Below are 27,577 nucleotides of genomic sequence, written 5' to 3'. Positions count from 1 at the left end.
CTTGAAATAATTTGATTTCTTTGAAGTTGATTTTTGAATAAAGATCTACATAATTAAATTAGTTGTATTCAAAGAAGTTTAAAAACCCTCCCATCTTTAGCAACAACTTTACCATGATTTATCATCATGTTTGTTTAAGGACCATTTAACATTGTTTTTGTAATAGAAGAAAAAACATTTTAACTTTCAAAAATAAATTTATTATTATCTAATTATGCATTTATTACATTTATTTTGAAGTAAAACCTGTAATCTTTAATCACTTAGAATAATCACTGTTAACATTTTTCTATGTGCAATTTTTAATGTATAAATAAATTTTTAAATATTCAGCTAGACTGAAGCAATATGCTGTATACCAGAAATTGACACAACATTGTAAACTAACTGTACTTCAATTAAAAAAAAATCTCCTAGAAGAAAACATAGACAAAACATTCTCTGAAATAAATCTTAGCAATGTTCTCCTAGGGCAGTAAACACAGACAATAGAAATAAAAGCAAAAATAAACTAATGAGACTTAATTGAACTTATAATCTTTGCACAGCAAAGAAAACAATACACAAAACAAAATGACAACCTATAGAATGGGAGTAAATATTTGCAAATGATGAAACTGACAAGGGCTTAATTCCCAGAATGTTAAAAAAAAAAAAAAAACAGCTGATACAACTTATTAACAAAAAAAAAACAAACAGTCCTATCCAAAAATGGGCAGAAGACCTAAACAAGTAATTCTCCCATGAAGACGAACAAATGGCCAATAGGCTCATGAAGAAATGCTCAGTATTGCTAATTATCAGAGAAATGCAAATTAAAACTACAATGAGGTATCACCTCACACCAATCAGAATTGTCATCATTCAAAAGTCCACAAATGATAAATGCTTGAGAGAGAGTTTAAAAAAGGGAACCCTCCTATAGTGCTGGTGAGAATGTAGTTTGTTGCAGCTATTATGAAAAGCAGTATGGAGATTCCTTAAAAAACTAAAAACAGACCTAAACTATGACCCAGCAATCCCACTTCTGGGCATACATCTGGAGAGAACTCTAATTCAAAAAGGCACATGCACCCCAATAGCAGCACTATTTACTATAACCAACCTAAAATGTCCATCAAAAGATAACTGGATAAACAAGCTGTGGTATATTTATATAATGAAATACTACTCAGCCATATAAAGGAATAAAATAATGTCATTTGCAGCAACATGGATGGACTTGGAAATCATCAGTCTAAGTAAGTCAGAATGAGAAAGAAAAATACCATATAATATCACTCACATGTGGAATCTAAAAAAAGAATAAAAGACACTGATGGACTCATCTACAAGACAGAAAGACACTTGCAGACATGGTAAACAATCATGGTTACTGGGGGAAAGGGGATGGGGAGGGACAAATTGAGAGTTTGAGATATGCAAACATTAACTACTATATATAAAATAGATTTAAAAAACAAATTTCTTCTGTATAGTACAGGGAAATATACACAATATCTTGTAGTAATCTATAATGAAAAAGTGTGAAATGAATATATTTGTGTATACGTATGACTGAAACGTTATGCTGATCACTAGAAATTGACAAATTGTAACAGTATAATTTTAGAAAAGCTTAATTGACCAAAAAAAAGTCAAGAAGAAAAAAAATATATATGTGGATGTATATTCAGCTAGATTCCTAGTCTTATCACTTAATGTGTAAGGGGAATGATTTTTTTCCCTCTGCCACCTTCTTACAGGTTAATGCTTTGGGAGTCTCCCTGGGCCTTTCCATCACCTCTCAGTGTGGAGACTGTCCGCACTTCCTGCTAGAACTTTGGTGTTCTTGTGGCTTTAGTTACTGTCTCTATGTTGGGATCCAAATCTGCATCTCTAGTCCCTAAGGCTTTTTTATATTCTTCTAACTGCCTGTCAGAAATTTTCAACTGGATGTTTTATAGGCACCTCTTCATGTAAATCTTTACTCTCCCCTGGGGCTTTTAGTTTGACCTACAAACTTTTTGCAATCATGTTGGTGTATTTCTCTCTTTTCACCTTACTGTCCTACATTGTTCTCTCCCACCCCTTCTGGGCTGGTTTCCTAGCTTCTGAGCATCTCCTTCCTTCACCTTGGCCTGGCTACTCAGATGTCAGCTTTCAGAGCCTGATCTCTGGGAAATGTTTTTGAACTCCTCTTTGACCTCCTTAAGACTGGGTCAAGTGTTTCAGTGTACCCTGTGATACCTTTTTCCACCATAGCATTTGTCACTTAATATAGTATTATTTTTGCCTGTTTACTAGACACAAACTTCTTATTCACAACTTCCTAACACGTAGTCTGGGGCCTGGCACTTAGTAGGGACTTAATAAAAATTGGTTGGATAAGTGAGCAGTATTATGAAATGTCCCCAGTCTAATTAGCTGTAATTAGTCTTCTAAAACATTATTTTTAATGTCTTTGATGGTATTGGCATTTAATAGCATAAAGGTTCGCCCAGTGTTTGGGCATTTTCCTTTCTTTTTTTCTTTTGAGTACAGCACGAATGGGTTTTCATAGCTCAGTGTTCAGAAGAAGCCTCCCCTTTACTTTCTCATGGGAGACTCAGCTGAGCTTAACATGCCTGGGTGGTGCCTCTGATTAGGATAACAGAACCGGAGTTGTTTCCCAGCTCTGCTGTGTCCTGCTTTATTGCCCTATTCAGCTGCTTATATGGCTCTTATGAGAACTTCATACAGGCTTCTGATTATTTTTTAACTTACCTACCCTCAGACTCAATGGAGGTTAAGAGTCTCATCCTCTCCCTACACGGTGCTGTTAGCTAAAAATATGTTTGAAAAGAATTCTCTAACCTAACAACATCCCCATATCTGTTTAAAATTTGTTGTTGAGACATTTGTGGAGCTGGCCCTTATTTATGATTTCCTCTTAGTATTTTGCTAATACCAGGGTAAGGAATTGGCCCTTGTGTACAGAATGAGGTACTTTTCTTTTGGTGGTTTCTGACCAGCTGGCAGTATCTGGCCCATAAAAAGCCGCCCTTACCCCCACTCCACACTTCTCTAGCCATTCCTTTCCTGGTTCTCTTGTTTCCTGAATATGTATTTCCCAGGTGCTCTTTTGGGCCTTGTTTTCTCTTCATCTTCATCTTAAAACAATTGCAAAGATTATTGACAAATTTTACTTCTTGGTTATCATCTCAGATTGCAGTTGCTTCTTGCATATCCCATAAACCTGAGAGTGAGGCTTAGATAACTCAAGTATCTTATATGATTAACTGATTAAGCGGGGCTCTTTCCCCTTCCTTCACTGAAGTTCTGAGTTGCTCCTGTATTTGTAGTTTTTGAAGACTGTGACTATCACTGCTGTCATCTGGGCTCTGAACCTGGCCAGATCATGCCAGTTTTATTTCCCATAACATCTCCTGAATACCTCTATGAGGCACACCCTACCACCGTCAGTTCAGGAATGAATTGTCTCTGACCTGCTCACCACTCTCCCATCTGACCCCTTCCTCCAATGCCTTGTGAAGGTGCACATTCACAGGGAGCCTCGGGGGCTTGACTTTCCTAGCTCTGCAATGCTAACCACCTGTTGCAAATTGCATAGCCCTTAACATTCCTACCAGTTCTTCCCCTCTTTATCAGGACCTGGCAGTGCCTTTTCATGTGAATTCTCTGATTGTACAACTTAAGCACCAGATGAAGATCTTTTGTAACTTTCTTTCAAAATTGTTCCAAGTTTAAATAGACCCTTGGCTTTCAGCTATTATCTGCTGTTTAAAAACAGTGCAGTGTTTTTTGACTGGAGACCGTGGGCTCTTAAATACTGGTGCACCTCTAGAAAGATCCAAGTATCATTTGGAATTGTCGTGACCTTGTCGACAGTCTTAAGTGAGTAGGCCATGGGAACAAGGTCAAAGTTCACAATAACTTGCATGTGTGTGAGGTGGGAAGTAAATGTATGCATGTGCCAATAGCATGAGAAAGTATTATGAACTATACGCATGCGCGGGCATAATAAAAAGACAAGCGCATACGCCCGAGGACGCGCTTCACCCGCTTGTACTGCGATAAACTGCTGTTTTGCTCCATGTCAGCTCCTCACGCATCATGTCAGCTCCTTGTGCATTTTTCCACTTGGGCAGCTCACCTCCTCTCATCCCTCTCCAGCCTCCCGCGGCTGACAGACCTAAACCAGTATTTCTCAGATTATTTCTAAGGCTGTAGTTTTGCTCATGCTACTTCCCTGTACCCCAAAACTATTTGTATTCCCGCTGCTTTCAGAATGTTTACGTAAGTTCCAGATAGCCTGGCATTCTGGGTGCATTACATTTTGGCTTAGAACTGTTTCCAACCTCATAACCTGCCATTTTACACCATATTCCTGGTATACCTCCTGTCACAGCCAGATAGGTGTATCTGAGGCCCGCTGGTCTGGGGTGCCCTGTTCATTCCCTCTCCCACACCCTTCATCCTCTACGTCATAAACTCTTCAGTTCCAGCTCCATCATAAGCCTTCTCTGGCATGCCCAGATGAAAATACCACACTTATCACCTCTAACACCTAAAACTATGTACACTGGATGATAGTTTTTTCTATGCACTGCTCCTACTCACTGGATGTTCTCACAGCAGGACTTTATATCCCTACAGCACCCAGCAAATAATAAGCACTTGCTATTTTTTTGATGAAGAAATTGTCACTTAATCAGTTGCCACCTGTGATCCACCTAAGTTGAGAGTACTGTGGATTCATTGGTTTAGCTCCACACTATGAAAGTCTTCTTTGTGGAAAAACTTGTTCATAAAGGTGAAATTTCCCTTAGCTCACCATGATTCTGTTCCGCTAAACTTCTAACTCATTTTGAAGTTTACAGTTAGGGCATGAGAGTCAAAGTGAGCCTGTGGGCATATATATTTTTACTTGATAAGTTGTAGAAATTTACCGGTATATTGAGAAGATGATCAGACTAGGACTCAGAATACAGACCTAAATTTGAGTTCTACATTTCCACCTAAGCTTAGATAAGTCATTTAAAATCTCTTGGTCTTAGTTTCCTCTATAAAGGAAAAGTTGCATAAGATAGTTTCAGGTGTCAGTTTGCAATGAAAAAGCCTATATAAATGCTTTTGAACAGGAGGCTGCAAACTTTTTCTTTAAAGGACCAGATTGTATTTTAGGCTTTGCTAGCCATAGACTGTTGCAGCTCCTCGACACTGCTATTAGTAGCTTGAAAGTGGCCATAAACAATATGTAAACTAGCATTTTACTATTTTATTTATGAGAACATTACTATATAGTTTCATTTTTATGAAATTATAAAATAAGCAATACTTATCTGTGCTTGAAGAAAGTTCAAAATTATGTCTGCCTGTAGGATGGTGGGTGTGGGGATTGACAGCGTAGGGACATGAGAGAGATTTATAGGGTGATGTTAATGTTCTCTATCTTGACAGTGGCTTGGATCATATAGGTTGAACTCAAGTAATGGTACACTGGAGGTTTGTGTATTTCACTGAATATAATTTGCTTTCTCAATTTTAGTTAATATGCATGGAGTGTTTAGGGGTAAAGTGTATGGACATCTGCAACATGAAATGCATTAAAAACAGATGGTGAATAGATATAAAATAAATATAATAGACTACTGTAGAATCTAGGTGGGTTTATGGATGTTCACTTACATTTCTTCTAACCTTTCTATGTATTTGCAAATATTTCTAATTAAATGTTGCAGAAAAAATAATAAATGAATATATTGATATTTTCCTTGACTTCCTTCTACCAGTCACGGATTCTTTCCTGCAGGTAATGATTGCTTGTCAGTTTTCCTACCAGTGCTTTTCCAACATATTTATGTACGTCTGTCTGTATCTCTGTATGTGTGTGTGTATAGATGGGTCTATGTGGAATATGTAGGAATCATTTTCTTTTCCACTTTTACATGAATAATAGGAAGAATGTATGTTCTTGAACTTATTTTTCTCCACTTAATGTCTTGATTGTGTTTCCTTGTCTTTCTCTATATATATTATACATGTATATCTCCTTTGAATCATTGCAAAATATTCCACAGTGGAGGGATATATATCCAAGACTATATATATATTTCTTGGTGATATATATTTAGATTTTTCCATTTTTCTCTTACAAATTGGTGCAGAGCAATTTGTAAAAGAAAAAAAAAACTATTTCTCTAGGGTAGACACTGAGAAATGGAATCACCAGTTTGTAGTATATGTTTATTTTTATATTAATAGATTGTCCTCCTGTAAAGCTGTACCAGTAGTCCCTCCAGCAGAGATTAAATTACCTGTTTCTTTTCAACTTTCTGAGCATTGATTATCAATTTAATTTTTTTTTTTTTTGCTAATTTGATAGGATGCTGGTATCTGGTTGGGTTAATTTGCAGTGTATCTGGTGACTGCAACTGAGCATATTTTTATGCTTGCAACATTTCCATTTCTTTACAGTCCTGTGCTCATCGTCTTGCTATCTTTTGTCTTGTAATTCCTTTATTTTAGAAATCGTACTTGTTTTAAATTAATATTTTCATTTTTATGGGCTATTCCTAATCATTTATCCCAAAATATATTGCATAATCTGCCATTCCTCACTATTTCAATTGCCAACTGTGTTGCATGCAAAACTCCATTTTATATGGATCCTTTCCTAGACACTGTTCTGTTTTGTTAATTTCTACCTCTGTTCTGTGCCATTATCTCACTGTACTATGTAAGCTCTATGTAAGTGTTTGTAAAATAAAAGTAATGTGTGAAGTTTGTGGGAGTACCGTCTCTCCAATTTTGGCATCTGTGTAGTATTAGCTTTATAAAAATCATTTAAGTAAACTTGCAGAAAAGGAAAATATGTGTAGAAAAATAATGTATTTCTTGAAAATTGGGAGAACCAACTAAAGACATTTGGACATTAGAGATAGAGTTCTTTTTATTTTTTCTAAGAACTCCTGATTTGAAAATGTTAACCAGCTCTTACTTAGATGGTACCAGTAGGTCTTACTGCTTTCTCTTCTCACCGTTGCTTTATGTATTTTTCTTGTCTCAGATTTTTTAAAAGAAAACTTTAAAAAATGAAAAATATACAATTACATTAAATTTCTGGAATTTAGTCTATGAGATTTGTCCTTTTTCTCATGTTAGACAGATAATATATAAGAAAGTTTTCTCCCCCAACCAAAAAAAAATATATATATATATATATATGCCTCTAGAGGGCAGCATTCCTCATACAACAGATATGACAAATAAAAAAAGAATTCCACTGTCCTAGAAGTTTAAGAAACAAAAGATAAACAAGCTTTTACAAGTTTCTTTCTTGTAAGATGTCTCAGAATCTTTAACATACTATTGTGCATTATGACTCATCAATAGGCCACTATTATGGTACACAGTGTTTCTTCAAACTTAATCACAGAAACCTTTCTTAAAGGACCATCTCTAGTGACTACTCCTACAGAATGCATTTCGAAACAGTCTAGTAGAGAAATTCTCTAGTTGACAAGTTTCAATTCCTTTTTTTATTCATAGACTTGCTCCTATGATTTTTAAAACAGGTCTTTAGACATCCCCCTCTATTCACAGATCATGACTGAGAATGGAATAACTATTTACATTTATTTTGGGGAAATCAGAAACATGGAGAACTTACTGCTTGGCTTGCTGAAAGGACAACAGCGAAAGAAAGAAAAGAAGACAAAATAAAAAGCAGAAAAGAAAGAGAGAGAGAGAGAAAGGCTGGTGCTATAACTAGTTGAGAGACTTCTAGCTTTAAAAAACACAAAGCAGTTGAGGTATGCATAACAAAACATTTTCAAACTTACCCAAACTCAGAATATTAAATACTTGAACTCCATTAACTTCTTTCCACAGTCCATGTCAACTGAAATTAAATTTCCTAATTTAAAGATCTGTTGTAAGCCTGATGAGACCTCTATAGAGCTCTATAGATGAGATATTCTTAAATTGTAACTTGTGAGAGAGCGCTTAAACAAAATTACTCCCCTCTTTTGTTGTCATTTGGTCTTTCACTGAAATGATGAAAGCAGGTTTAGAATATAGACATGCCCCCACTCCCCACGTACTCCTGCAGAATACTTGGAGAATAATGGGGGATGAGCCATGACTTCAAATATAATACATGTGTCCAAATGTTTGATTACTAAATAGCCTTTTTCCATAAACAATGTTTGAAATTTTTTTTTAATTTTGCATAATTATGAGGCATGCCACAAAGACAATGCAAGTACAGGCATACCTTGGAAACACTGTAGGCTCAATTCCAGACTACCGCTATGAAGCCAATGTCACAACAAAGCAAGTCACAGGTGTTTTGGGGTTTCCTAGTACATATAAAGTTATAGTTACAATATACCATAGCCTGTTAAGTACACAATAGCATTATGTCTAAAAAAATACATACCTTAATCAAAAAATACTTTATTGTTAGAAAATGCTAATCATCCACTGAGCTGACAGTGAGCTGCAATCTTTCTGCTGGTGGAGGGTCTTGCCTCCATCTTGGTGGCGGCTGACTGACCAGGGCGGTGGTTGCTGGAAGCTGAGGTGGCTGTGGTAATTTCTAAAAATTAAACATTGAAGTTTCCTTCATCAATTGGCTCTTGCTTTTACAAGTGATTTCCCTCTAATGTGTAATGCTGTTTCATAGCACTCTATCCACAGTAAAACTTTTCAAATCTGGACTCAATTCCCTCAAACCCTACTGCAATTTTATCAAGTTTATGTAATGTTCTAAATTATTTTGGTCATTTCAACAATCTTCATAACATCTTCACCAGGAGTAGATTTCATCTCAAGAATCACTTTCTTTGTTCATCCATAAGGAGCAACTCTTCACCCATTCACATTTTATTCTGAGATTGCAGCTAATTCAGTCACATCTTGCTCCACTTCTGATTCTCATTCTCTTGCTATTTCCACAACATCTGTAGTTCATTCCTCCACTGGAGGTTTAAACTCCTTAAAAAGTCATCCAGGAGGATTGGAATCAATGTCTTTCAAACTCTTGTTAATGTTGATTCTTTGACCTCTTCCCACAAGTCACAAATGTTCTTAATGGTATCTAGAATGGGGAACCCTTTCCAGGAGGTTTTCACTTTTCTTGGCACAGATTCATCAGAGGAATCTCTACATATGGCAGCTGTAGCCTTGCAAAATGTATCTTAAATAATAAGACTTGAGAGTTGTAATCACACTTTCCATGGACTGAAGAACATATATTTTGTTAGCAGGCACATAACACTAATCTCCATCAGAGCTCTTGGGTGATCAGTTGCATTGCCAATGAGCAAAAATGTTTTAAAAGTAACCTTTTTTTTCCTGAGGTCTCAACAGTGAGCTTAAAATATTCAATAAACCATGTTGTCAATAGATGTGCTCTCATCTAGGCTTTGTTGTTCCATTCATAGAGCACAGGAGAGCAGACCGAACATAATTCTTCAGGTCCTGATGGTTTTCAGAATGGTAAATAAGTACTGGTTTCAACTTAAAGTCACCAGCAATCTTAGACCCGAATGAAAGTCCTAGATGGCATCTTCCAATATAAGGCTGTTTCATCAACACTGAAAATCTATCGTTTAGTGTAGACACCAAAATGAATTCTTTTATTGAGATCTTGAGGCTGACTTGCTGCACTTTCTCCATCAGCCTTTATTGTTTCCCCTTGTAATTTTGTGTTATGGAGATTGTGTCTTTCCTTAAACCTCATCAGCCAACCTCTGCTAGCTTCAGCCTTCTCTTCTGCAGCTTCCTCACCTCTCTCAGCCTTCAGGGAATTAAAGAGAATTAGGGCCTTGCCCTAGATTAGGTTTTGGGTTAAGGGAATGCTGTGGCTGTTTAGATCTTTTATCTAGAAAAATAAAGCTTTCTCTGTATCAGCAATTAGCCTGTTTCACTTTCTTATTATTTGTGTATTCACTGGAGTAGCACTGTTAATTTCCTTCAAGAACTTTCCTTTGCTCACAATTTGGCTCACTTGCACAAGAGGCCTAGTTTTCAGCCTATCTCAGCTTTAGCATGTCTTCCTCACTGCACTTAATTGTCTCTAGTTTTTGATTTAAAGTGAGAGACATGCAACTCTTACTTTCACTTGAACACTGGGACCACTGTCGGGTTATTAATTACCCTGATTACAATATTGTTCTGTATTAAGGAATAGGCAGGCCTGAAGAGAGGGAGAGAGATGGGGGAATGACCAGTTGGTGGAGCAGTGAGAACACACAGCCTTTACCAATTGTTTGCCATCTTAAATGGGTGTGGTTTTTGGCACCCTGAAACAATTGCAATAGTAACATCAAGGATTACTGTTCACAGATTACCACAACAAGTATAATATAATGAAAATTTTTGAAATATTGCAAGAATTACTAAAATGTAACACAAAGACATGAAGTGAGCAAATGCTGTTGGAAAAATGGCACCAACAGACTTACTTAACATAGTTGCCACAAACCTTTAATTTGTTTAAAGAAATGCAATATCTGCAAAGCACAATAAAGAAAAGTGCAAAACTAAAACAAGGTGTCCCTGTAGCTTTCAGCAGCTCATTCCAGGTTTCTTGAGTCATACATAAGCTCTCTTTGTACTGCTCCTGTGACATTAACATTATCAAAAAAAAGAAAAAATGCTAAAAGGGCTATAATCTTTGGTCTCAAGTCATCAAAATATTTTAACCAATTATATAACCAACTCTCAAAGTTTAATTTCCAATACATTAACTATTGGCTGCATGTGACTAGTGAACACTTGAAATGGGACTACCATTACTGAGGAATTGAATTTTTATTTAATTATAATTAATTTTATCTAAATTTAAAAGCTGAGGCAATGTAAAATATCTATCTACAAAAGAAACATCTATTGTTTTTATCTAGTCAGCATCAACTAACTATTCAACTAAAATGAATTTTCTCTACACATCAATGTAATAATAGAGTAAATCACTTATTGAATTTTTTGCAAAGTACACAAGTTACAGTGATCCCTATGTAAATTATAACTGATAACCAGAGATACTATTTATTTTAATTTTTATCAAAATTTTTAATTTTAGCATACTTTGAATTAAGTTGTTTTCTTTAACTTTTTGTTCTGGGCAAAAGGGGATAGGGTATAACAAAATTTCTAAATTAAAACACAGGCATTCTACCCAAGCAGAATCAAGTGGAGATGCAGTGAAGATAGCGCTGCCACCGGCACAGTGATGTGAGACTAGAAGAAAACAGTACACCAACTTTAACATGAATAATAATCACAATTAGCTCTGGTAGAGCAAAATTTAAAAACTATTACTTACATAAAAAATATTTTAAACAACATGTAGACAATATTAAGAGACATTTTCAGGAAATGCATAGTACATTTTCATTAGAAGTTTCCTAAGTCAAAAGAGAAGCAACAAAGTTATTCACCTGAGATCAGAATTAAATGTCCAACAAACATTTTTAAAAGATTTTTAAAGGATCTGAGCTTATTACTCTCATGAGCTGTAGAATGGCATGGATTCTTGCAAAAAGAAAGGGAGGGAGGGAGGGAGAGAGAGAAGAAAGAAAGGAAGGATGGAAGGAGGGAAGGAAATAGGGAAGAAACCATATTTAAGTAGAGAGATGGTAAATAAATTATTTCACTTATAGATATTTTATTAGAAAATTATGAGGAATACTAAAACAGATATTATAGAAAAAGTAGAAGGCCTTCAATTAAGCCACCAAACAACTGTCCGTCATATGGAAGACCTGTCTAACAGTATCAAAAATCAGTAGATTCAAAATATGAGAAATTACTTTTCTTTTAGCTTTAGATAAGTCATGTGATATGAGACACTACCAAAGTACAACTTTAGACACATTTTGTTTGAAAGAACTTCCAAACTTAAGAAGAAATGTCAAATATGTACCTTAAAAAAAATCAAAATTGTAGCATGGATTATTTTTCACCTTTTAAATGGCCAAAGAATTTCAGCTATATATTAAAATATTAGTTTCTGTCTCAATAGAGAGCTCCAGGCATGTTAGGTTAAAAACCTACACTTATTGGACTTTTAAAAGAAGAAACTGATATTCCTCTTATTGCTCTGCTCCACTGTATGATATACATAGAGTAGATTTTTGAAGGGGCTAGTATAGCTCAGCGATAGAGCGTGTGCCTAGCATGCACAAGGTCCTGGGTTCAGTCCCCAGTGCCATCATAAAAAACAAACAGACATACAAACAAACCTAATTATCTCCCCCTCAAAAGAAAAGAATGAAAAATGTTTGTACTCAGCATTCTAAAGCTATGAAAAGTAGCATGTATTAAGTTGTTAAAACTGATAAGTATGTACCTGAAAATAATAAGAATCCTAGCCAGCTTACAAAACTACTGAAAAAATAGAAAACAATACATTTAAGAATCTTGTGTTCTTCGCTCAATGGTTGAGTAGAGGAAGAATTTCACAAAGATTTACTGTATTATTAACGCTGATCAAGAAAGTATTTTTTTTCAATATTCAATAATCAAAGACAAAAATGGCAGTGCTTATGTTTTCTCACTGGTATCTCAGTACAGGTAAACAAGCATGGCCTGAATTACCAAAGAAAGAGAAATTGTACCTAAGACCTAGTTACACAGGTACAGACATTTATGTTGAAATTGAAAGTTTTCATAATTGTGGGAGCCCGTGATTGGGTTAACAAATTGTAACAGATCCCAGCCCCTTATCTCCTTAAAGAAGATGTGCTTAGTAACTGCCTTTAGGTTTTAGCAATGACCCAGGTCCCTGGCTATAAACGCTGGGTGTGCCTGCTGTTAGTCTTCTATCCCCAAAACAGCCTTGGGTTGGAATGATAAAAAGCTGCAGACTCAGAAGTGAGAAAGCTGGGTAGCCAATGACGGGAAACATCTCCTGAGGGGGGCAACCTAAGACAGGCACAGCCACCTGAGTCCAAGTTCTTAAGCAGCTGATTCTCAGATGTTCTGCCCTGATAAGCTGAAAGGCTCAAAACCCACAAAAGTGATTCACCAAAAAGGGTCTTCTGACCTTGAGCCCAACACCAACAATAAACAAAGCCTTTGTACTCACTGTGATCCCACCCTGTCCTTCCCTAAATTCCTGCATTCCTCCTTTGACTGTACTCAATAAATGTGGGAGATTTGAAAGGCTCGAGGCTCCCAACTCCCTCTGGCTCTCTTCACTTTTCCACAGAGTCTTGAGTAATTTATTCCGTCTCGGTGGGACTTCTGCTGGCCAGAACCCACAACTGGTGACGAACCTACAATAATATGATTTGATAATAAAGATTTTACACTTTTCCCTAATGTGAATCAATATACAGAATATTTTATTTACAATGCAGAGTGTTGTAAAAATTGGCTGCAAAAATAATCATAAATAGTTGAACACTTTTTTGTTTTGATCGAGTTAATTAAAGTTGTTCAACTTATGCAATATCCTTAGGAAATGATGTTAATAACACTAAGTTGACACAAGAATTAGTGAATTTGCTTAATTTAAGAAGCACAGATTTGGAACTGTTAAATTTTTGCTTCAAATTCTAAAAAAGCATGAACAAGTCTTATCATAATAAATAAAAATATTAAAAAGAAAAATTTTTGGCACTTAATTCAGATATTGAAAAGTATAAGTTTCTTTGGAAGAACTTAGTCATGTGAATCTACATTTTCAACCATAAATTGAAGTCTCAACTAAGATCAAGCATTTTTGATGAAAATTCGGTGATCCAATCAAGATGTAAAAGATCTACTAGGTTTCAAGGAATTGGTTTAAAAAAGTAAAATAGATAAAGAAGTTTATACTGTATAGCACAGGGAAATATACTCAATAACTTATAGTAGCTCATGGTAAAAAAGAATAAGAAAATGAATATATGTGTATATATATATATATATATATATATATATATATATATATATATATATTCATGTATGACTGAAGAATTGTGCCGTACACCAGAGATTGACATAACATTGTAAACTTACTATACCTCAATTTAAAAAAATTACAAAAATTATTTAATAAATATAAAGTGAACACATAGTTCCAAAAACTTGAAAAAGTATTAAAAAAATGTAAAATATCTCAATCCTGTTATATTGTTTAAATGTTAGAATGATAATATCCTGGATATGTCAGATTAAATAAAATACATTAAAATTATAACTAGCCCTTTTTAACTCTTTTAAATGAGGCTACTAGAAATGTTTAAATAACATATGTGGCTCAAATTTTATTTCTATCACACAGTGCTATTCTAGGCAAGAGTAACTAAAGATAAATATAATTAAGTTCTTGCAAGAGGAGCACATGCTTGAGAACATCGCTATCAACTACTAAAAATTTACCCTGTAAGTTCACATTACAATAGCCCATCTCAGTAACTGCACAACACACAGTGAAGAAGTCTCAGCACCAGAATATAAATTTGCCCAAGAAAGATTCCGTGTTTGCAGATGGATGGGTAAAAATATACAGAAGGAGGCAAACTTCAGTAGTATAATGGCTTAAAGTGTCTTTCATAAAAAACTAAAACATGAAAGACCCATACTCTAGGAAACTAGTTGCAGAATATAACAGAAATGAATTATAAAAACATAACAAGAGTAATAAAATTAGGTGCTTAAAGTAAAGATACAAACTATACAACAGCAAAAAAAACTATATCTAAATTTTACATCTTTGCTGCAACGGGGATAAGCATCTCATATACTATACTAACGACATCATAAGGGTGGACTCACATGAAAAAATAGAACGGCAAAGCAAAAGTATACTACTTTTAAAGTAAATGAATGGAGTTGCAAGTTGTTAGAGAACAGAAACAAGTCTTGTGCATTTTCATGCTTCCCTCAGAAGCCCAGGAGTGTACATATCGCATAATACTAAAGTTACTTCTTTATAATTTACTAAGTGCAATATTTTAAATGTTTAAAGTTCTTCATAATTTTAGTCTTATCAAGAACAAAAAGTTAAAATAACACTTAAAGTGCCTAAAGAAGTTTTTTAAAAGTATATAAAACAGCATGAGAAATGTATATTCAAAACAACATAGTACATAAGAATAGACATATACACCAATGAAACAGTACTGAAAGTCCAGACTTTAAGCCATAAATCTATTTTCAAGTGATTTTGATTAGGGTGCCAAGTTCATTCAATGGAGAAAGAAATGTCTCCTCAACCAATTGTGCTGGAGCAACTGGATTTCCACACATAAAATAATGAAGTTGACCCCTGCCTCACACCATATACAAAAGTTAACTCAACATGGATCAACAATCTACATATAAAAGCTAAAATCACAAAACTGTTATGCAAAAACACAGGGGTAAATCTTCATGATCGTGGATTGCCATTATCATGGCAGTAGCTCTTAGATATGACACCAAAGTACAAGCAACAAAAGAAAAAATAGATAAATTGGACTTCATCAAATGTAAAACTTTAAAATAAATAAATAAATAAAACTTTTGTACATCAATATATTATCAATAAAGTAAAAAGTTAACCTACCTAATGGGTGAAAATATTTGTAAGCCATATATCTGATAAGGGTTTAACATCTAAAATATATAAAAAAATTTGTATAACACAACAAAAAGACAAACAAGTTAATTTTAAAATGGGCAAAGGTCTGGAATAGACATTTCTTAAAAGGAGATATATAAATGACCAGAAAGCACATGAAAAAATGCTTAACATCATCAGCCATTAGAGAAATGCAAATGAAAATCACACTGAGACACCACTTTGTGCCTACTGGGGTAGCCATAATTATTTTAAAATTTTAATACTTTTTTTAAAACAAAATATAAGCACTGGCAAGGATATGAAGAAACTGTAGCTTGTTGGTGGTAATAAAAGCAATACATACACTGTGGAAAATAGTTTGGTATTTTCTAAAAAAGATAAAAACAGAATTACTATATGACCCTCAAATTCCATTCCTAGATATATACACAAGATTTGAATAAAGTCTCTAAAAAATATTTATACACCAACATTCATTGCAAGCCTTATTCACAACAGCCAAAAAGTGAAAATAACCCGTGTTCATTAACAAATGAATGGATAAACAAAATATGATATATGCATACAATGGACTGTTATTCTACTATGAAAATGAATGAAGTTCTGACACACATTCTACAACATGGATGGACCTGGAAAACATTATGTTAAGTGAAATAAGCAAGGCAAAAGGGACAAATATTGTATGAGTCTCCACTTGTATGAAATATCTAAAATGAACAAATTCATAGAGACAGAAAGTAAATTTGAGGCTACCAGATTCAAGGGGAGGAGAGAACAGAGAGTTAATCTTCAAAATAACTCACTACTCCTACAAGCTAGGTAAAACAGATAATATAAAACAGCAAACGGATAACTGGCACTCTGTACCTCCACCAGTAATTGGAAACAATTTACAGGAAATGAACACAGCAATGTTTCTCCTGCATCAGGATCACCTGAGGGCTTGATAACCCACACTACCTCTTCTCGGTGTTACCCAAGAAGGCTACACTTCTAACTAGTTCCCACAGGAGGCTGGCACTACTAGTGGTAGGGGACCACATTTTGAGAACCACTAGTAAAGATAATTTACAGATAAATACAAGATAAATTAATGAAGAGTATGAATGAAATCTGTGGTGCCAAAACAACACAGTCTAAGAACATGGAGTTCTAATGCCTCCCTTAGTTTTAAGTTCAAGTGTCTAGGAACTAATGGCTTGTAAATAATGCTTCATAATTTGTCTTTTCCACCATTCTAGAGACTGCAAATTTGAAGTTACAGTTTGTGACAGGGATCTAATTTATACTGTATATTAAGAGCAAAGATGTGTTTTAGATGATAAATAAGGAGAAAAGGCTGAAATCTTTTGTAGACATTGTAAAGCCTAATCAAAATTGTACTCTGGATAGATGGCCAACCCACCTTGGAAGTGAACCAAGAGAGTACTTAAAGCAAAGTCAAGATTTTTCTTAAGGAAAAAAAAAATTGAGTCCACTATACTAAAAATATGGAGAATATAAATACTTCTATACTATAAGCATTGGAAGAAAGCTCTTAGAAAAGTTTTCAAAACTGTTATTATCAAATACTCAATGAAACCAAAGAAAATCTTCAACCATGTTTCCATGAAATAGCATATTTGGCACAGTGGAACCTGTGCAGAAATCCTCCCACTTTAATTAGTGCAAGATGAATCTGCTGGGAACTAAACAGAATATACTACAAAGGGAATTACTGGATATAAACTAACTTCTGTTCAACAGAGTTACATGCCCACATCCTCCAAAGTGGTTTTATATTGGAAAGATTTTTAAAAGATGGTGACATACAAGTATGAGGGAAAGAGCATAGAAGAATTCCAATCTTCAATAAAGACAGCTAATCTTCCTTGGTGAAATGGCTAATTCCAGGGCTAGATCAGAGAATGCACAAGATGAGCCTGGGACATCCTGTGGTACTAGAAAGCCAGTCAATCCTCAAAAAGTGATGGGCCAGAAGCCTTCTTGAAGGGGTTCCCTAGGGCCAAACTATAATAATTATAGCACAAAAATAATGATGGTAATAGATTGAATCCATAGAATAAGAATCTGTAAGTACATTTGATATAAGTAAAATAAAAATCCTCAAGGCTATTCTGATATAGATTTAAAAATTGAACACATACCTAAGAAGGAAAGCTTTTCTTTTTTTTTTTTTTGATTGAATATAGATTTATTCAGAGAGATACACTGAATGGCAAGAGAAAGGCCATGAGGTGTGGGGTTTGGGTGCTCAGATTAAAAGTAGGTACACACTCCATAGACAGAATGCGGGCTGTCTCCAAAGAGGGAGAGAGGGGGTGGCTGTGAAGGCGCCATGTTGCTGGTTTTTATGGGCTTGGTGGTGAAAGCTTTTCTTTATAGGAGATCCAACCAGTAAATGCAGAAGGAATGACGGAAACAGAAAATCACCATTTGGCAAACACCACGGTATTAATATCATTTCAGGTAAGAATCATCAATGAAAATAAAAATTAGAGAGTATGATGAAAAACAAGATAATTACCTGGCCACAAAGTGTTTTCCTACAGAACACTTATTAATTACAAAGGAAAAGCACAACTACAGCATACAAGCCCAATTGTATCACCTAAACCAAGTGAACAAGTTAGCATCACTGGTAATTGTACAAATCAGTAGCACGTGCCTCCTAGTAAGCTTAATAACGTCACTTGTAGAGTTCTCTTAACCAAAAATTTTTAACATTCATTGAATCATGGGGAAACCACACAAATCCAAATTGTGGGGCATTCTACAAAATTATTGACCAGTACTCTTCAAAGTATAAGAGTCGTGAGAGACAAAGAAAGATTTTGGAATGGTTTCAGATTAAAGAAAACTAAGAGGGGACATGACAACTAAAATGCAACTGCATCAGATCCTGGACAGAGGGAGGACATTACTGAGACAACCGGTGAAAACTGAATACAGCCTGGAGACTAGGTAACAGTACTATATCAGTGTTAGTTTCCTGATTTTGATAACTACACTGTCACTGTGTAAGCTGTTAACATTTGGGGAACCTCGATGAAGATTACATGGGAAAACTTTGCAATATTTTGGTAGTTTTTTCCTGAGTTTGACAAAAAAATAAAAGTAAAACCACACACACACACACACACACAAAAACAAAGTTAATAAATCAGAATAAAATCTTGCTTTTATATCATATCAAGTTATTTCTTTACCTGTGAAGAAACTATTACTGTTGACTCAGACTTTCATTGGGATAATAAAAAAAAATGACATGTGCTAGGGCAGATACTCAAGTCAAGTAACTTAAACTACCATTGCTTCTTGCTAAAGGAACGAGAAAAAGAGAAGCCAAGAAAATCAGAAATAATCTTATATAATTTCTGCCAACATTTTTATAATAGTTTTCAACTGGCTGCAGTATTACCCCCTTAATGACAGTTGAAGATGTTTTGTGAGTCAGTAACTATACACGACTGTAGCACAATGGAATCACAGTGGGGTAGGGGACCAGAAAAGCACGGGGCTCTCTCACCAATAAGTTGTCTTGTCCAAAACAAATACTAATGGCACCCTGACTGACACACACCCCTAGAGGAAGGTGGAGAAGTTGATCGTGGGCAACAGTGAAGAGCTCGTTTGTTACCACTGTCCCAGGTCAGTCTGAGAGGCCCAGATCTGCAGAAACTCCTGCTCAGGAAGGGCCAAGGGCTTGCCATCAGTCACACGCCCCTGCAGGCAATCAGCTGTGACTTTAAACTGAGCTCTCCTGTGCTCCTTGAAGTACGAGGAGGGAAAATGTAAAGCAGAAGACTTTCCTAGCTACAGCAGGTAAGACACTTTCTCAGCACTCATGAGTGAGTAGCATGTACACCAAGATACTCACTGCAGCATTTTTTATACTGAAAAGCACTGGGAACAAGTTAAACATCCAGTAGGTAAGCTATAACATACCTCCACTGTGCCAGGAGAGCTGGGGTAGGTTTAACGGCTCTCTTGTTAGTAAACACTAAGTCACAGGCTGCAGATGTGCTGAATTTCTATCAGAACAAAGAATTTTCATCTTTAAAGGACTCACCTTTCAGATAAGGTTGCATGAGCATATCTGTAGCGCTCAGTTCCTGGAGGTACAGCTCCTGAGTCACAGGGCATTGGCACCTTATTTCAACAGATAATCCAAAAAAGGCTGCATAAATGTACAACTCCCAGCAATGGGGAGAGGGGAGTGAAGGAGCACAGAGAAAGACAGGTCCCTCCTGTAACTGGTCACGCCCAATAAGGGACGAGAGCACAACTACAGCTTTTGTAACTAAAACACATCAGGAAAGCTATGAGCCTGCCCCAAGTTGGTGTTAAGGAGCAATTACAGAAAATACAAAACTGTGGGAGCACAAACTTGGGTTAACAAACTTTGATATTGTAATGATTGTTTAACCAAATCATATTCTCACCTTTATGTAAACACATAAGAAATGTATAATCAAAACCCATGCTTTCTGTGTTTGTCATTATACTGCTCCTTCAAAGCAAAATGTCCAAAAGCACAAAAGACTGAACTCTCGGTACCAGTCACCGCCTGTTGAGGGACTTCACTCAGCTACCTTGAAGCTGCTGTGCTAGCAGGGACCCGCTACGAACTGTCTCCTCGCCGTGAAAAGCAGAGACATGCTTTGCTCACTTTGCTTAGTTCAAGGTCATAGACTCAGGGCTGCTTCTGCTTATGGAAAACCATAGCTCATCCCTCGCCCTAACCGGCAGGACGTGCTTGGCTTACCAGGCGCAAGTGGATAGTGTAGGTCACTCCTGCTCACAGAAAACTGACTTAGCCCTCAGCTGGGGGCAGCTGGGCTGCTTTGTGTGCTTAGATCATTTCTGATCATAGTATGGAGACTCTGTGGTGGCCTGGGGTTTCATTATCAATTATTCAGAAAACTGCAACCTTGCTCATGATTGTTTGAGGCTTAAAATAACCATTTGTATTATCAATATTGTAACCTTCTAAGTATAAATTAAGATTATAATGTTTTTGTTTTTCATGAACTGAAACTGCTGACCGGCATCCCTGCACATACACCATACCCCTTACTCATTCCTATGATGTATTTCATTTTGATTTATTTTTTGACTATTCTCAATAAATATAAGAGCTTTGGAACAGCTTGGGAGTTAGTCTCTGGCTCCCTCTCACTCTCTTTACCTGATAAAGTCTTGAGAAAATTCACTCTTCTACAGTGGGACTTTTGCTGGAGAAAACCCATGACAAACAGAACTCACAAAAAAATATAGTGATCGAGAAAAAAATGAAATTTTCATAGCTGAACTCACTCAGTTCAGTCTAGTAAGAAAGCTAACCTCACAAAGTCCTTTTATATTATCTTTTGTTTAATTTGTAAATTATTTTTTATGTAAAGACTGAAGCAATGAACACGTGGTGTTGTTGTTTTGACAAATTAGAAATTTGTTGCAACGTAAGTCACCAAATCATGGGGGAGGGTACAGCTCAAGTAGTAAAGTGCAACCCCCAGTGCCGCCTCTAAAAATGAGGAAACCTAGTTACCTCTTCCCACCAAAATAAAAAATACTTATGTAAACCAATAATAAATAAATAAATTTTTAAAAAATCATCAGATCATCCATCCCTCACCAATCTGAATTACTGCTGCGATAAATACCTATGTATAGTGGGGTCTCTTTTTCAGTAATTTACTCAATTCATCCTAAAGTGTTGTTGTTGTTGTTGTTGTTGTTGTTGTTGTTGTTTTGACAGGAAAGTAGGATTTATTGGTGGTTGTGTGGAAGGAGGGGACAGCACCAAGGCTCTCATGAGTGCAGGGCCTGCCATTTGTCCAGGGGGCCACAATTTGAGATGTAGTTGACCCTGCAGCCATCCGGGATGAGCCACTTTTCTGCCACCATGTTTTCAAATTCATTTGTGTTAAACTTGATAAATCCCTACTTCTTTGAAATGTGGATCTTCTGGTGACCAGGGAACTTGAACTTGGCCCTGTGCACGGCCTCAATCACATGCTCCTTGTTCTGCAGCTTGGTGACAATGGACATGATGACTTGGCCAATGTGGACCCTGGCCACCAAGCCCTGGGGCTTTCCAAAGTCACCCCGCATACCTGTCTGGAGCCTTCAGAGGAAAGCTGTTCATATTCATCTGACACCATTTGGCCACAGAGTGGGAACTCATCCACTTTTGCCTTCTTCCACCCCAGGTCAAAGATGCGGATCTTAGCATCAGGGACACCTCAGCAGAAGCATGGCTGTGGGTGTGGCTTTTTCTTACAGCACTGGTAACACCAGGCGGGGTGGCGGCCCATGGTGACACCAGGATATTCAGTGGTGCACAGAAGGAAAAGAACTAAAGTGTTTCATTTACTATCATCTCATGATACTTTTTTATATCAGAAATAGTCCTTTTTAAGATTGAAAAGCACACCTAGAGGCTTCAGAATGCAAAGCTTCTTAAAGGACTAATCCAGAAAATAAAGTCTGGAATTCTATTATTTCTGTTGAAAAAGAAGTTGGCATGATTTCTCTCTCCTTTTTTTCATCAAATGCAACATGGATACAGCAGGGAGGCCAGGAGCTTGGAAACACCTAGATTAGCATCAGGACCCTGCGCTGGTTGCATGATCCTGGGCAATTACTTAAATTTTCTGATCTTCCATTGTTTTCACCTATAAACAAAGTCCAAACATCTGCACATTGTTTCCTTTTTCCCATTTATATCCCCTTCTCTCTTTTTCTAAGTATAGGTAATCACATTTCAAGTGGATACACATTTTAGAGAAATTATCCTGCAGGAAAAAAAAGTGAGAATGTTCTCAATGTACTATTCTGAAAAGATTTCTAAGATATACTGTGATTTTTTTTAAGTCTATATACTATGTTCTATTTTTCCATATAATGGGAGAAAAATGCCACTATACATTTATATCTGTGTGTGTATATGCAAAAAATAGTCGGGAAAATTATTTTTAAGTTTATATAAAAATATTTCCTTTTTAACAATTTCAGACATGTCAAAAAGGGAAAAAGATTGACACTATCTGGATTAAAAAAAAAAAAAAAAAAAAAAACAGAAAAACTGAGGCCCCGGAAAAAAATAACCATGCTAATCAGAAAATGAGTGATTTGAATGAGTTCCACATATCAAAGGCTGACTCAAATGAGGTGCTTTTTCACATTATATGAAAATGAATGCCTCTGTTTGACATTATGGTCAAATCCAGAAAAGTTTTTTCTTTGTTTTTCTATAATGTTTCACTTTACTCTGTTCTAATTCTCCAGATTACCTATCTACCTTCAATCTACTCTTTGGTTTGTAAATAAAGTCTTTATTCTTAAAAATTTAGATCATTTTAAAATGAATTAAATTGATGAAATTATATATATCATTTACATAATCTATATTCATATGTAGCACATATTTTAGAAATAATAAACTACAACACAATGGAAAAGAAGGGTGGAAAGGAAAGTAGCGAAGACTTTTAATGCAAACTAGGCATCTTCTATTTTGTTGTACAAGCAATAGGGAGCCACTGAAAGTTTTGACAAGAATGGGACATAATATGAAGAAAGTAATGTTTTTGAAGAATGAGTGTAATCACAAAAACTAGATTATTCATAATAGCCAAAAATTGGAGAAAATCAAAATGACCATCAACTGAAGAATGAATAAACAAAATGTGGTATCAGCATACAATGGATATTACTCAGACCTAAAAGAATGAAGTACTGATACACAATACAACATAGAAGAACCTTGAACATTATGCTAAGTGAAAAAGGCCAAATATAAAAGGCCATATATTGTATGATTCCACTTATATGAAACGTCCAAAATAGGCAAATTCATAGAAATAGGAAGTAGATTTGTGGTTGCCAGGGAACTGGGAAGAGGGGAGATGGGAAGGGACTGTTAATGGGCTTGGGGTTTCTTCCTGAGGTGATGAGAATGATAAAGCATTCAATAGTAGTGATGGGTGCAAAACTTCATGGATAAACTAAACCCCACTAAAATGTATACTCTGAAAGGGTAAATTTTCTGGCATGTGAATTATATCTCAACAACACAGAAAAGGTGTGTGTGTGTGTGTGTGTGTGTGTGTGTGTGTGTGTGTGTGTGTGTGTGTGTGTGTGTGTGTGTGTGTAAAATACTACAGGTAAAAAAAATAGAAAGCAACCATATTGGTTTAGCAATGAATACTTAAAGGCCATCAGGGCTTCTATTGTTAAGCCCATCTAGGGAGCACCATTCAGATAACCAGACTCCACAGAGGACCTCTCACAGGGTCCCCATGGTGGAATATAGCCTGGGACTCTGAATGAGTAAGTGTAAGCAAAGGGGCAAAAGGACTGTCAATAACAATAAATATATGAATATGAGGAGCAAGGAAATAAGACAAAAATAAATCTCTTTTCTCTTTAATTGAAAATGAAACATTCACAAAGAGGAAATTCAACAGAATTCAATACTTACCATCTTTGGATTAAGAAATAAAGGCAATCTGTAGTCTCTTACCCAGACTTTTTCAAATTTTCAACAATAAGCTTACCTGTATAAGGAGGAAAATATATAAAAATGTATTTGTCTTTATTAACAAAGTATTTTATATCTCAACCATTGAAACCATTCTGAAATACGCAAGCCCTAACCTATTAGAGAGTCAAGCATTGTTAAAGCAAATTTCTTGTGGAATCCATACACTACTGTCTTAATGGGAAAAGTAAAGTTCATAACCTACATCTTCACTGTCCAATATACCAGCCAAAAGCTAGTAAGCACTTGACATGTGGCTAAGTCTACACTGAGACATGGTGTAAGTATAAAATATACTCCAGATCTCGGAGTACTAGAAAAAGAATCTAAAATATCTCCTTAATAAGTTTTCATAGTTTCATATTGATTACATGTTGAAATAATAATATTGTGATATATTAAATAAAATATATTAAAAATTAATGTCACCTGTTTCTCTTGCCTTAAGTAACAGGAGAACAGCCTCAGACAGCAATGATGTGAAATTTTTTAGGAGCTTGGAACTCCCAGCTGAAAGCCGCCGCTGTTGCTGGGCCTCACACAGACAGCAAACAGAGCAGTGGGCCAGGGAGCCACACACGCACACGTGTGGGGCAGGACAGCCAACTCCGACAGGTGGTGAACAATGCCCAGGCAAAGTAGAAGTCAGGGGTAGCCCACAGTAGTGGCCAGAAAGCTTCACGGAGAATCATTTTACCCCCACACTGAAGGGATAAGCCTAAGACCTAAAAAGGAAATTATTTCTCTAAGAATGAGGGGGTCTGGAGAAAACCCCAAAATTAAGAATACTGTCTCCATAACCATTTTTTCTCACTTAAATACCAGAAAATGCTAACTAATCTACAATAACAACAACAACAACAACAACAACAACAACAACAAAATTGCTTGGGGTGAAGGAACTGACTCTTTTGAGGCTGATGGAAATGTCTTCATTGTGGTAGTGTTTCCATGAATACAATTGTCAAAACTTATCAAATGAAACCCTACATGGGTGCAGTTTACTGTATATATTATATCTCAATAAAGCTGATTGCAAATAATTAGGAAACAAACAAAAGCAATCACCATTTGCCCTGTGGTGGTCACAATGTAGCTGTCATTCCCTGGGCATGTGCAAATTTGGTCACTGACAGTTTATATCATTGTAAGTTTTGCTGAATTATGTGTACTTTGGGTACACACATGTCACATTTATGACCCAATTTTTAATATCCTCTAAAAGATTACACTATGATTCAGCATTAAAAAAAAATTGATGCTTGCAAAAAAGCACAGAAAGGCAGCAGTGGGGACTAAGTTTGATATTCATGAAGCAAATATTTGTGATTAGATGAATGAACACAGTTCTATTTTTGTTTTGTTTTATTTTTGGGGTTTTTTTTTTGGAGAAAGCAATATCCAAGTACTTATAATGCACTCTATCATACTTTAAGCCAGCATTTTTCTTCCTTATTGACAAATAAAATAACAATTTGTCTTATAATTGATCATGTGGTGGGCAGAATTCTAAGATAGCTCCCAAGATTTTAACACCCTGGTTTACACACCTTCTCAAAGTTATTCAACCAAATAGTAATCTAAATGCTGCTGTGAAAGGATTCTATCAATGTAATTAAAGTCCCTAATAAGCTGACTTTAAATTACTGAGATTACTGTAGGTTGGCCTGACCTAAAAAATCAGTTCTTATGAGAACACTGTCTTTAAATAGCAAACAGCCATGCTGTGAACTGTGCATACAGAAGGCCATGTGGGAAACTAAGCGTGGCCTCCAGGAGCCTCTAGGGGAGTGTCTGTTACTCCCAGCCAGCAAGCAAACAGGAATGCCATTCCTACAAAGGCAAAGAATTGAATTCTGTGAACTACCAAGTGAGCCTGGGAGAGGACTGTGAGCCTCAGATGAGTTCGCAGCACTGGCTGACACTTTGATTTCTGTCTGGTAAGACTCAGAAGACAGGACCCTGCTAACCACACCCAGACTCCTGATGGACAGTGACTGTGAGGTGAGCTGCTAAAGCAGCAATGGAAAACTAACACAGAAGGCTTCTTAGATTTGAGGAAATATGGTTTATATTATTTCTCTTAAAGGCTGCTGATATGCTCCATCATCAGTACAATTTCTTACATTTCACATTATTATGAGTGATGTGATTCAATTTCACAAGGCAGCAGGATTAGGTAATACTACTCTCAAAATTTTACAGGTAAAAATCTTTAGAACACATAACAATTTGTTTCCTCCAGCAACTGGGCATACTATTTAGCATATTTGCCTCTGTCTTTCTAAACCAATATCATTCCAAAAATAAATAAATAAGTAAAAATCTTAGTCCTTATCCATTTCAAAAGGAATGAAAATAAAGTTGAATGTGTGGTAAGAAAAGCTAATTTTGAGATCTAGCAAGGCCATATAATTTGAGGCAATCATCTAGTTTCTAAGAACTTCAGGGAACTCAGCTATTAAAAGAAGGACTAGTGGAAATTTAAATCAAGTCTGGAGCCTAATTCATAGCAGAAAAGTATACAGACATATATACAGACACAAATGGATAATGACATGCTCTGCCAACCTTATAGAGTGTATAATTAAATGCCATTGCAAATGGCCTGCACTTCAATAGACCTTGTGTGCCAGACACTCATCTATAAATGATATATGAAGTGTACAGACAAGGACTACCATATAGAATAGTGGTGAGGGTTTCCAGCCACAGCCCCAGACCTCCTGGCTGCAGCCCCGGGCCCACCACTGACTGAAGGTGAGGTCTTCGGCATGTCTAGCCCCCCTGTGCCAAACCTTCAGCTGTAAGACAGGGACATGGACAATATTTATCTCCTAGGGCTGTGGTGAGGATTGAATGAGTTAACACATACAAAGCACACAGAAGAGTGCCGGGCACATATTAAGCACTCAAACGCTGACATCAATATTGTTTTCATAATAGTGCCATATTAATATTCACTTCTAAGAAAGGCAAACTGTGCATCTATAGAGGATACTAACGGACTGTCCCCCTGGGATGGCTTTTACTTTTATTGTATGAATTTGCCAGGGCACTGTTAAAATTGGTTACTGTGTTTTTTTTTTACCTTAGTGAAATGTTTATGGGTTCAAGTACTGTATCTATTTCTGTGTTAAAAATGTAATTGAAACTTACATGGAAACATTAGACACTGACATTCTAAGGCTTTGCTATGCAAAATAGTTTTGAGGACCACCAATTCAGCATCCCCCAGCTGCCTGTTAAAAATGAAAAATCCCAGAAGACAGTATATTTGGCCAATATACTTTATGTTTCTTTTCCATGGGAGGGATAGTGTCTCAGGCTTTTCTCTTCTTTTAATAGTCAGTACTTCCTTTTCTGTGCCTGTAAGGCTCCTGGATGCTATTCAGTCTTTTTTATAGCAGGTGCAATATTATTTTTCAAAATACTTCAAAAATCAAATAACATTATCTAGGCCATAGAAGCCTTTTACA

General features: G+C 36.0%; 1 protein-coding gene across 7 annotated transcripts in view; it reads right to left on the bottom strand.

Moving 5' to 3' along the window:
- Nucleotides 1–6,908: 6,908 nt before the first annotated feature.
- LOC141575485 (junction-mediating and -regulatory protein-like) overlaps nt 6,909–27,577 on the bottom strand; it is a 42,799-nt gene continuing 22,130 nt past the window's right edge. For 2 of the 7 annotated variants that reach the window (XM_074354788.1, XM_074354787.1), the window contains exons 4-5: nt 19,623–19,702; nt 8,190–13,271 (exon numbers count right to left, since the gene is read on the bottom strand). In XM_074354788.1, the coding sequence (XP_074210889.1) occupies nt 12,998–13,271; nt 19,623–19,702 (354 nt within the window). In that variant the 3' untranslated portion in view covers nt 8,190–12,997. Of the gene's footprint in view, nt 7,068–7,826; nt 7,886–8,189; nt 13,272–19,622; nt 19,703–27,577 lie in introns of those variants that run through there. The other 5 variants (XR_012503086.1, XR_012503082.1, XR_012503085.1 and 2 more) reach the window with 5 other exon arrangements.

The sequence above is a fragment of the Camelus bactrianus genome, chromosome 28 (genome assembly GCF_048773025.1).
Source record: "Camelus bactrianus isolate YW-2024 breed Bactrian camel chromosome 28, ASM4877302v1, whole genome shotgun sequence".
Taxonomy (NCBI): Eukaryota; Metazoa; Chordata; class Mammalia; order Artiodactyla; family Camelidae; genus Camelus; species Camelus bactrianus.
Note: the sequence above shows the minus strand (reverse complement) of the source record. Positions and strands in the feature narration are given on the sequence as shown.